The following is a 12,662-nucleotide window of genomic DNA, read 5'->3' as shown; positions in this document are numbered from 1 at the left end:
AGCGGGGGATTTCTGTATTTCCATTTGAATGCTGTGGAGAGTTCTCTTTTCTTCAATTCTTGAATTCTGCTGTCTTAGCAGGATAGATAATAAATTTCATTGGTGAAAGAAGTTTTAAAAAAATCTTGTGCCCAGTTCAAACAAAAAATTAAGAACGTAGGTGGTAACTTGAATGTAGACACAAAGTAGGTGCTAACAGGAGGGAAATCCCCAAATCCCTTTTAATAGTGGAAATCTAGCTGGTGACGTCTGCACCTGAGCTGTCGGTGTCTAAACCCATTGAACTATAATAGTTCAAAGTTCAAAGTAAGTTTATTATCAAAATACATATATGTCACCATATGCTACCCTGAGATTCATCTTCTTGTGGGTGTTCACAGTAAGTACAAAGAAATAATAGAATCAATGAAAGGCAGCACACAGCAACATGGACAAACAACCAGTGTGAAAAAGATAACGAACTGTGCAAATACAAAAAGAAAAAAATAACAAATAAGTAAGCAATAAATATCAAGAACATGAGATGAAGAGTCCTTGAAACTGAGTCCATAAGTTGTGTTCAGTTCATTGTTGGGGTGAGTGAAGTTATCCCGTCTGCTTCAAGAGCCTGATGGTTGAGGGGTAATAACTGTTCCTGAACTTGGTGGTGCGAGTCCTGAGGCTCCTGCACCTCCTGCCTGATGGCAGCAGTGAGAAAAGAGCATAGCCTGGGTAGTGGGGGTCCTTGATGATGGATGCTGCCTTCCTGCAAAAGCCCTCCACGTAGATGTGCTCAGTGGTGGGGAGCACTGCACCCGTGATGGACTGGGCCATATCCACTACTTTTTGTAAACTTTTCCATTCAAGGGCCTATATCACCATTGCTGGCAATGCATTCCATACACCCACCACTCCCTGTGTGAAAAACTTACCCCTGACATGCCCCATACCAACTTCCAAACACCTTAAAACTATGCCCCCTCGTGTTAGCCTTTTCAGCCCTGGGAAAAACCTTCTGACTGTCCACACAATCAATGCCTCTCATCATCTTATACACCTCTATCAGGTCGCCTCTCATCCTCCATTGCTCCAAGGAGAAGAGGCCAAGTTCACTCAACCTATTCTCATAAACCACACCCTCCAATCCAGGCAACATCCTTGCAAATCTCCCCTGCACCCTCTCTATAGTATCCACATCTGTAGAAGTTTTGGATGACATGTCTAATTTGCACAAGGTTCTCAGAAAGTAGAGGTGCTGCCATGATTCCTTTTCAATGCCATTTATGTGTTGGACCCGGGCGGATCCCTGCGATGATAACACTGAGGATCCTGTCCACCTCTGATCCCCGAATGACATCTAGTTTGTTGACGGAATGATCTCCAGTTTCCTTCTCGTGTAGCCAATAATCAGCTCCTTGGTCTTGCTGACACTGACTGAGAGGTTGTTGTTGTGGCACCACTCAGCCAGATTGTCAATCAACCTCCTATGTGCTGATTCAGCCGATGGCAGTGGTGACATCAGCAAACTTAAATACGACATTAGAGCTGTGCTTAGCCTCACAGTGATAAGTATAAAGCAAGAAGAGCAGGGGGCTAAGACACAGCCTGTACTGATGGTGATTGCAAAGGAGATGTTGACAATCCAAACTGACTGGGGACTGAAGGTGAGGAAATCAAGGTTCCAGTTGCACAGGGAGGTTTTGCAGGATCCCAGAGCCAATTTTCAGCAGGTAACTTTAGAATAATTTTCATCCAGCACAGTCTATGCTCAAACTTTGCAATTTATTACTTCTCAGTTAGTCACTTTTATGGTGGACAGTCTAAACCTTTTTCTCCGGCGAGCTATACCCTACAGAGTCAGTGGCACAATGCCCAGGTTTGAAGCTAAAAGATTTGATTTGGATTAGCTTTATTCGTCACGCGTATATTGAAACGTTGAAGCGTACAGCGAAGTGCATCATTTGCATCAAATCAAATCAGCGAGGATTGGGCTGAGGCAGCGACGCTTCCAGCTCCAACATAGTGTGCCCACAACTCATTAACCCTAACCATACATCTGTGGAATGTGGGAGGACACCAGAGCTGCACGGTCATGGGGAGAACTTACTGATAGTGGTGGGAAAGGAAGTCTGATCAGTGGTCGCTGGCGTGGTGAAGCGATTAGATTATTAGATTAGATTATGAGGGCACTCAGTCCTCGTTTATTGTCATTTAGAAATGCATGCATTAAGAAATGATACAGTGTTCCTCCAGGGTGATATCACAAAAAAAAACAGGACAAACCAAAGACTAACACTGACAAGACCACATATTTATAACATATAGTTACAGCAGTGCAAAGCAATACTATAATTTGATAAAGAGCAGACCATGGGCACAGTAAAAAAAAGTCTCAAAGTTCCAACTTGTGCCAACTGCTATGCTATTGTGGAATCTAGAGCTCAAGGGCATTCCAGTATGCGAGTTTTGCTCTCGTCATTCAAATTGAAATGTTTGAAGTAGCAGCTGAAGCTAAGCATCTGGAAGGTTTTAAGCCAGGGAAGTCAGGTGATCCAAGAAAAGACAGAACCTGAGGGTTACAGCACTTGCAGAGGATAAGCGTCAGAGTGAAAGAGCCATTGTTGTGTCATAATTTCTCATTACTCCAAAAATAATAAAAAGGGAACCTCATTCTGTCAATTATAAGTTTTTCTCCCGCTCTTGCTTCCCAGAGGCAGCAATAAATTAACAACTGTAGAGAAAATTAAAATCAATTATTTCAAAGTTTCAGTTTAAGGATGGAGTATTTCAAGCTTCGGTGTTTTAGTGTCTTCTCAATCTAATTATAGTTTATTTTTCTCTCTTTTGCAGGACCTCCTGGGAGAGGATGTAAAGGTGCAGATGGTCCTCCAGGCCCAAAAGGTCAGTAACAGTGCATCGTTACAATGGATAATATTCAAGTTCGTGTTGGCAGCTGGGGACTTGCCCCGTTGTAAATGCATGTCAGAAAATTACAAAGCTGTTATTTCTGGTTATTAATATGGTCTGACAGAAAAGATTCTCATTGCCAAAGTGTGCTCGGAAGATTATCCTGCAGGTAAATAATGAAATGTTGGGAGATTAACATTGGTCTTAAATTCAAACAGGTGCCAAAGGAGATATGGGTCCCCCTGGTGACGATAATGAAGCGGGCCCTCCTGGTCCAATGGGTGATCCAGGTCCTCCAGGACCACCTGGACTGCTTGGTGAACCTGGGTCACCTGGTCCTGCCGGAGTGTGTATTCAAGGTCCCAAAGGAAACCGAGGTCCTCAAGGCCCCACTGGGAAAGCTGGTAAATTTTAATTAACTTAATGAAATTACAACTGCTTAATAGGCATGAGGAAAATTAATCCTTAAGAATGAGTGGATTTGTGCTAGATAAGAAAAGAGAACATAAAAGTATAACCAAATCCAAGGTTGGCCTTCACAAATCCTTCATTCCCCATCTTCCAATTTTAATAGAGATGGACGGATGAGTTGCAACCTATCTGATTGGAGGAGGTGATTGGTTATTGAGGATTCTAAGTTTCTAATTTTACAGTCTTTACAGTTTTATCTTATCTTGGAAATGTCTGCAGGGTCTTTGGGAAAGGTGGCAGATCAAAAAGTCAGAGACAAGTATATGAGTTTCAACTAATAGTCCAGGGGAAACAAGAGCTTTGTCCCCAGAACCAACGAGCATAGGGAATAACAGTTTCACACATCCCGCGTCATTTTCCACTCACTGTACCATCCACCTCCCTGTTGTTGTCTTATCCACAAGTCTTCTGGGAAGCTTTTCACTGACTAGCTGTAGTTAAGGCCTCTCAAAACAGGACCAAGGAAATATTAACTTTTGCCTTAGGTACTTGATTCCAAGAAGACTTTATATCCAATAGAGTTTTATATGTAAGTACACCATGATTAACAAAACTCCTACTCATAATTATTTCAGTCATCTGTTATAAGTATTTCATAAATTTGTTTCTTTCATTTGTTCCTGCAATGAAGCAGACAAACGGACAATGGATGTTGAATGTCTAGTAATTGGAGAACCAAACCTGAGCAAGTAAACCACTGTGGCCTGAGCATCATGTTAAACAAAGATTGTGCCAGATGGCTCCTCAGTGAAGTAAGGGTGTCAAAGGTTATGGAGAAAAGGCAGGAGAATGGGGTTGATAAATCAGCCATGGAATGGCAGAGCAGATTCGATGAGATAAATGGCCTCATTCTATTCCTATGCCTTATGTTTTTGTGGTCTGATATTTTGACTAGTGATGAATAGTCTATGTTCCCTTTGATTTATGAGGAAGTCTGTACTTGCACTGTGCCAGACCCTCCTTGTCAACCTGTGATCCCAAGCCATTCTAATTCTCCATCACAAGGCAACACATGGCAGCAGTAACCTCACGCTTGTGAGGTGAGGGAGGTAGTGCTAGTCAGCGCAAGTTCCACCTGCAAAGATGTGAAAAACTATGAATATTTCTGATGGTAGTTTCATTGGCTGCTATTGGTTAATTGTGGCTTTAGAAAAGATGAATCATCCCTCCTGCCATCAGATTTCTGAATGGACACTGAACCCATGAACCTACTTCACTTTAATTTTCCCTTTTTTTGTTCTCTTTTTGCAATACTTATTTAATTTGTTATATATATTTTCTTATTGCAATTTGTAGTTTTCATTATTATTTGTATTGTACTGTACTGCTGCCAGAAAACAATAAATTTCACGATGTATGCCAGTGATATTAAACCCGATTCTGATTCTGTCCCCCTCTGTCTTTAGGTATTTGTGGACTGAAAGGTCCACCTGGAGGTTTAGGAGAGGATGGTATAAAGGGAGACAAGGGCTCGCCAGGTACATCAGGAATCCCGGGCAATCCCGGTGACAGAGGTGATAAGGGTGAACGAGGAAGACCGGTAAGGAGTTCGCAACATGATTTGTTCTTCCTTCTTTATTGTGGGTGTGCATTGTGCTGCCATAACGAAAGACAGAATCTAATTAGTCTGGTCAAGGCAAGCTGGGATGAGGGGGTGACTTTGACTTGTGTAATACCTGTGATAACAGAAGTTGACATTATAAGGCACTTGAAAATGCAGCTAGATACTTTCATTCTTAGACTTTAAAACTTAGAGTGATCAGAACATTTTAATACAAGTATCTAACTCCAAAAAGAAAAACTTGCCTACTTTTCTGATATGGGTTGAAGGTGGTCGAGACTCATAGGACATAGAACAGTCTCTGCAATCTATTTCGTCAGTGCCAGCCACAAAGCCAGTTTAAATTGCACATGGTCTGTATCTTCCCATTTTCTGCCTGTTCATGCGTCTGTCCAACTGTCTCCAGAATGAGCCTTCCAGGCACCTACCACTCTCAGTGTAAAAGAAAAGAAATTGCCTTGTTACTGTGAGGAAATGTTCCCAGGGCTTTCCTCCTGCTCAGAAGCTACCCAAACTTTCACTTTGGAGGTCTATCAGACAGAACAAGGAGGAAAACCTTTATTCTGAGATCCCACTGTTATAAGTTTGGCTGGACCCACTTCAACTAATGTTAGTGGATTTTATCCCTATCCTGACCACATGAAAATGGCTGGAGGTAGTCATTGATAACAGCTGTATGTCTGAATCATGATGTGGCTCCCTTTACACTCTCAGTTCTCATTGAACTAGGGTATTCTAGGACAGTACACCAGGAAGAATATGTAGTCATCTTAATGAAGTGTAGTCTCCATTATGTGTGGATTGATAATTTCTTGATGTGGACAGACGTTATTGCTGATAGTGGAATCAGGAGCAACAAACATTCTCAACTGGAGTATCTCAGCAGATTAGACAGCAGCTGTGAGGGAGAGGAAATTATGCCATTTTGGATCAAAATCCTGCATCGGGACTGAGTATGAAAGCTAAGTGGTATAAAGGGTGGGGGGAGTGGTAAGATAGATGCAAAAAAAGTCAATATCTAGCCCCTGCCTCACCACTCTCCCACTCCCCCTCTCGTCTTTATAGCAGATTCAGTTCATTTATCACAAGTACATCGAAAGATACAGTGAAGTACATCACGTGTTAACAACCAACACTCCGAAGGATGCGCTGAGGACAGCCCGCAAGTGTCACCCTGCATTCCCATGTCACCATAGCATGGCCACAGTGTTCAGCAGAACAACACGAGCAGCAATAACAATAACAACAGGAAAACCCAACAACACAAACGGCAACAACAGTAACAACAGCAAAACCCCAACACAAGCAGCAGTAATAACAATAACAGAAAACCCCAACAACACAAGCAGCAGCAACAACATTAACAACAACAAAACCCAATAACACAAGCAGCAGTAATAACAACAGGAAAACCCAACAACACAAGCAGTAGCAACAACAATAACAAAAACAACAAAACCCTCTCTCACACACTGACAGGCTGTCCACCCTCGGACAGGCCACCTCAGGGCCACAAATCCTTAGACCCAGGCTCTCAGGTGCACAGATATCAAGCCTGCAAACCCTTTGGCATCAAGCTTGCAGACGTGGAGGTACCAGGCCTCTCAGCTCTGTAAAAGCTGACCCAGTAGCATTGACATTCGAACCCCTACCTCCAGACTCACCAGCTTTGGTCTTCAATATGTGGGTTTCTACCCCAGACTTGGACCTTCAGCTTTCTACCTCCCCTCTGCACTCTCAAACCCATTGTAGAGTTTTGGCCTGAAATATCAACAAATCCTCTCCAAATACCCCTCCCCCAACCTGATGCTACTTGATCAACTGATTTCCTGATGTACAGTGTGATTAACAAGTTATCCAGCCACCTCCGCCAGCAGCAACATTAACCATTTTGAATCGTCTCTCTGGTTAATTCTACAGGGAATTCCTGGTTCTTCATTCCCAGGTCCAAAAGGCGACCAGGGTTTGACTGGTCTTCCAGGGTCTCCAGGTATTGTTCAAGAATATTTTTTTCTGATATAAATCATTTTAGCAAATGTGGCAAACACCACATAAATTTGCAAAGATGTTAGAATTTGAAAATTTTGTATAACATCTTCCCTGAGTCTGCTATACTCTTGACGCAAAAGTGTAAATGAATCCACGAGGGGAAAATTATTTTGCCTTAGAGATCTCAGGATGAGCTGAGCAAAATGTTTGCCTCTCATAGAAGCAATCAATTTTAACTTGCTGTAATTCTTTTTATTAATTCATGAGACATCAGTTGTAAGACAAAAGCTTATTATCCATCTATGTCTCTTTGCCACTTGAAATGGGTGGCTTGTTTGTTAGGTCAGTTTAGATGGTAGCTGAGCATCAGTCATATTGGCGGCTAAGATCTATACACTTCTCTTCCAACTTTGGTAAATCAGCTGACTTTTTTCTGAGTCTATTTGCTTTGAGCTGTTACTATTGGCAGTGTTTTATTTAGTTGATTAATTATTTATCTATTTTAACCCCCACCTCCCAAACTCCTATGATGGAATTTGAAGTCAAATCTCCTTATCGACAGTTTTAGCCTCTGATTTACTAATCGAGGATGAAACCTTTGCATGCAGTGAGTAGCGGTAGGGAGGGAAAAGGGGGTGAGCTGCTAATTTGAAGCATGGGCACATGCCAGGGGCCAAAGCAACTACACAGTGAACTGAATCACAGTGCCTGGAAAGATAATGGCATTTATATAGAAAGGTAAGTCAGTGACCATATTTTAAGTTGACACAGGATAAATCCTTTTGTCAAAATTTCCTGCTGAGCCCACTGTGAAGTGCAATATAAAAACCATAATGTGCAATGGTTTTAAATGCTGCACCAGTGATTGTCTAGAGTGCAAACTCTGAAAGCTATCGCTAGCACAACGGCCGTTCCTTCCGTGCAATAAATTTCCAGAAAGTGGATTTCCCTTCAAATATAAATGCAACAAAAGCTGCTGTGTGTGGTGTGTTAAATTGGGTACTCTGTTGTTTTACAGCAGTGAATTGCTTTTCAGCAGATAACTTGCATAATAAGGGAAAAGGGTCAGCCAGGTGTCAGCCAGTCAGCCAGAGTTCGCTCACTTTCCTGGACGAGATCCGTATCGTTATATAGCTTGGAGTGGAAGTTCCTTTTAGTGATCTCCTTGTACTTATATTTAACTTAACAGATGTGCTTGCCACATCAGGAAATGTTAATTTACATATTTTCAATAAATTCGACATTTCATAAATAGATAGGTATTCTTCTGAAAGTAAACAAAATCTGCAGTTGCTGAAAATCTGTACCAAAAGCAGAAACTGTTGGAAATACTCAGCAGGTCAGGCCACAACTGTGGGAAGAGAAAAAGTTAATATTTCAGCTTGGAGACCCTTCGGCAGAACTGGGAAGGAGGCACAAGTAGTTGTAAACTGCAGGGAGGACTGTGACAGGGTAAAATCAGGTAAAGCATCAGGATAAGGTTATCTGGTCGATAGGAAGTTCCATAGTGGGAATGTAGGCAAAAGAATATGGACAAAAGTTTGGAAGGAATTGCAGAATGCAGAGTAGTAAGTCATGCCCGGGCTTGTCCTCCTCTCTCAGAAGAGAACAAAATAGGGTGGAGACACAAACAAGCTGAGCCGACATCATAGACAGGTAACTCATACTGAAAGAGAAATCAAGTTAGCTGAAGTTGTAAAATTCAATATTAAGTGCATAAAACTACAATGGGTTCAAATAGAAGAAGAGAAACTATCTATCAAGCTTGGTTTGGGCCTCACTGTAACAGTACTGAGGCCAAAGACCAGTAGGTTAAAGTGGGAATGGAATGAAGAATTAAAGTGACAGGCAATGGGATGCCCGTCCGGTAGAGTGGGTGGAAGAAATAGCCCATTACTGTGTTGTAGTCTCTACGTAATCGTAACGTTAATAACATTTCTGCTGCAGGTCCACAAGGTTGCAAAGGAACTAGGGGACAGGTGGGAGATGCTGGTCCACCAGGACTATTTGGACAACGAGGTAACCTTACAGATCAATGAACATGAAGAATGAAGAGTATCAAAGTCGTTGGGTCATAAAGTGAACGAGGTTGTGAAGCTGAATTAAATAGTGCTGGAATTAGGCTTGGGAACTGCAGTGTAAGGTTAACTGATAGTATTCTTTAAGTACAGACACTAGACCAGCTCTGCTCATAGCCTGCTCATTCACATGAATGCTGTTCATTGTTGTCTCAGCATCTCCTGTGCCTACTGAATCCCCCAGAATCTACTGTTTGTGTGTGTGTGTGTGTGTGTGTGTGTGTGTGTGTGTCTTGATTTTGGTTCTGATTCTGACTGTGAGACTGAAAAGGCACAAGAAGAAAAGCATGACGGTGTGGATATAATGTCATTATGTTTAACTCTCGTGGCCAACAGTTTTAATGTCACCATGATAATCCTGAATAAATCTCTAGATATGAGTGGCCTGCAGTCAGGACTGGGTGAAAAGGCTGAAGGTAGTGGTTCCATGGTGGGAGCACAGGAAAGCTGAATGGGCCAAATGCCATCTTTCTACCTCATAAAGAAATAAGGTACTTCACAGTGCTACCTGCCAATGTACAGGTTCAGGGAAGAGCCAAGCACATACACTGCATAAGATTATGTGGAAAGCTTTCTGGTGTGGAAGCATGGATAACTTCGTGTGATTCCAGACATTACCAGCTAACAGCCAATAAATTGGTTTCCATTACAACACAAGCCAAAATGGGGTTTTGATTGGTGCCTCTGTAGAGAATGAAATGCAGTCAGTTCTCTTTGAATAGAGAGTACCAGGGACCTCTGCATAACAAATAGCAAGTGTGTGTTAATTCCAGCCTGGAAAGACCTCAGGTTTATGGCCATATAGAACTTGATAACCATGACTGGAGGTATCCTCACTTTGCTTTGGCCTTCCTGTGGCATTTCTGATTAGCTGTGTACACACTAAGGCCATAGAGCACCACAGCACTGAAACAGGACATATGGCCCATCTGGGCTGTACCAGCCTGGTTTTCTACCTAGTACCATCTGCCTGCACCTCGACCATAGCCCACCACACCTTTCTCATCCACGTACAGTGGTATGCAAAAGTTTGGGCACCCCGGTCAAAATTTCTGTTACTGTGAATAGCTAAGTGAGTAAAAGGTGAACTGATTTCCAAAAGGCATAAAGTTAAAGATGACACATTTCTTTAATCTTTTAAGCAAGAAAACTTTTTTTATTTCCATCTTTCACAGTTTCAAAATAACAAAAAAGGAAAAGGGTCCAAAGCAAAAGTTTGGGCACCCTGCATGGTCAGTACTTAGTAACACCCCCTTTGGCAAGTGTCACAGCTTGTAAGCGCTTTTTGTAGTCAGCTAAGAGTCTTTCAATTCTTGTTTGGGGGATTTTCGCCCATTCTTCCTTGCAAAAGGCTTGTAGTTCTGTGAGATTCTTGGGCCGTCTTGCATGCACTGCTCTTTTGAGGTCTATTCACAGATTTTCGATGATGTTTAGGTCGGGGGACTATGAGGGCCATGGCAAAACCTTCAGCTTGCACCTCTTGAGGTAGTCCATTGTGAATTTTGAGGTGTGTTTAGGATCATTATCCCATTGTAGAAGCCATCCTCTTTTCATCTTTGGCTTTTTTACAAGCAGTGTGATGTTTGCTTTCAGAATTTGCTGGTATTTAATTGAATTAATTCTTCCCTCTACCAGTGAAATTTTCCCCATGCCACTGGCTGCAGCACAAGCCCAAAGCATGATCAATCTACCCCCCTGCTTAATAGTTGGAGAGGGGTTCTTTTGATGAAATTCTGCACCCTTTTTTCTCCAAACATACCTTTGCTCATTGTGGCAAAAAAGTTCTATAACGGAACGTTACATTAACTTCATTAGTCCACAGGACTCGATTCCAAAATGCATCAGGCTTGTTTAGAGAACTCGATTCCAAAATGCATCAGGCTTGTTTAGAGGTTCCTTTGAACCTTTTGAATAGAACTTTTTAGCCGCAATGGTGTTTGGAGAAAAAGGGGTTCAGAATTTCATGAAAAGAACCCCTCTCCAACTGTTAAGCTCGTGGGTAGATCGATCATGCTTTGGGCTTGTGTTGCAGCCAGTGGCACGGGGAAAAATTCACTGGTAGAGGGAAGAAGTAATTCAATTAAATATCAGCAAATTCTGGAAGCAAACACCACACCGCCTGTAAAAAACTCTGAAGATGAAAAGAGGATGGCTTCTACAACAGGATAATGATCCTAAACACACCTCAAAATCCACAATGGACCACCTCAAAAGGCGCAAGCTGAAGGTTTTGCCATGGCCCTCACAGTCCCCTGATCTAAACATCATCGAGAATCTGTGGATAGACCTCAAAAGAGCAGTGCAAGACAGCCCAAGAATCTCACAGAACTAGAAGCCTTTTGCAAGGAAGAATGAGCGAAAATCCCCCAAACAAGAATTGAAAGACTCTTAGCTGGCTACAGAAAGTGTTTGCAAGCTGTGATACTTGCCAAAAGGGGTGTTACTAAGTACTGCCATGCAGGGTGCCCAAACTTTTGCTTCGGGCTCTTTTCCTTTTTTGTTATTTTGAAACTGTAAAAGATGGAAATAAAGTTTTCTTGCTTAAAATATTAAAGAAATGTGTCATCTTTAACTTTATGCCTTTTGGAAATCAGTTCATCTTTTATTCGCTCAGCTGTTCACAGTAACAGAAATTTTGACCAGGGGTGCCCAAACTTTTGCCTGCCATTGTATCTATTCAAAGTTTTGTTTTAAATGTTACAATTGAACTCTCATCCGCCACTTTCACTGGCAGCTGTTCCATACTCCCCACCCTCTCAACTGAATAAATTCCCCCTCAGATTCCCTTTAAGTATTTCACCTTTCAACTTAAATCTATGACCTCTCACTCATCTTGAGGGGGAAAAGCCTGCAATTAGTCATCCTATCTATACCCTTCACAATTCTGCATACCTCTAAATGATCCCCCCCCCCACCACCACCACCACCGTTCTCCTGCGCTCCAGTTCTAACCTAATCAACCTTTCCCTATAATCAGGTCCTAAACCCCTCTGTCTGAACTCTTACAACTTTATTGACATCTTTTCTGTAAATAGATGACCAGAACAAAACACAATGCTCCAAATTTGGCCTCACCAATGTCTCAAACAACTTCCTACATAAAATCCCAACTCCTATACTCAACGTGCTAATCAACAAAGGCCAATGTGCCAAAAGTTCTCTTTATGACTCTATCTACCTGTAATGCCACTTTCAAGGAATTATGAATCTGTACACCCAGGTTGCTTTGTTCTACCACACTCCTCAGTGCCCTACGATGCAATGTGTAAGTCTTACCCTGGCTCTTATTCTCCCAAAGTGCAACACCTTCCGCCTGTCTGCATCAAATTCCATCCGCCATTTTTCAGTCCATTTTCAGCGCTGATGCAAAACACTTTGCAAGCTTTGATAGCCTTCCTCACTGTCCACTACACCGCCAATCTTGGTGTCATCTACAAGTTTGCGGATCGACTTTGCATTATCATCTAAATCATTAAGATAGATGATAAGGAACAACGGATGGACCCATCTCCAGCCCTTGCAGCATGCTACCAGCCACTGCTCTTTAGGCAGAAAGACTAACATCCACATGGGCCCTTACTATAATCAATTCAGTGTGAACAGTGTCCAAATAATGTATATTTAGAGCCCTCTCCCAATGAATACCGATGAGACCTTGGTCATTTAGTGGCTTTCAA

At 42.1% G+C, this 12,662-nt stretch overlaps 1 protein-coding gene across 1 annotated transcript in view; it reads left to right on the top strand.

Annotated features, from left to right (window-relative positions):
* LOC140196239 (uncharacterized) overlaps positions 1–12,662 on the top strand; it is a 204,784-nt gene that overhangs the window by 171,145 nt on the left and 20,977 nt on the right. Inside the window, exons 41-45 of the mRNA XM_072255086.1 lie at positions 2,830–2,880; positions 3,105–3,290; positions 4,764–4,897; positions 6,839–6,908; positions 8,855–8,926. Coding sequence (XP_072111187.1) covers positions 2,830–2,880; positions 3,105–3,290; positions 4,764–4,897; positions 6,839–6,908; positions 8,855–8,926 — 513 coding nt within the window. The remainder of the gene's footprint in view (positions 1–2,829; positions 2,881–3,104; positions 3,291–4,763; positions 4,898–6,838; positions 6,909–8,854; positions 8,927–12,662) is intronic.

Source organism: Mobula birostris, chromosome 4, assembly GCF_030028105.1.
Source record: "Mobula birostris isolate sMobBir1 chromosome 4, sMobBir1.hap1, whole genome shotgun sequence".
NCBI lineage: Eukaryota > Metazoa > Chordata > Chondrichthyes > Myliobatiformes > Myliobatidae > Mobula > Mobula birostris.
Note: the sequence above shows the minus strand (reverse complement) of the source record. Positions and strands in the feature narration are given on the sequence as shown.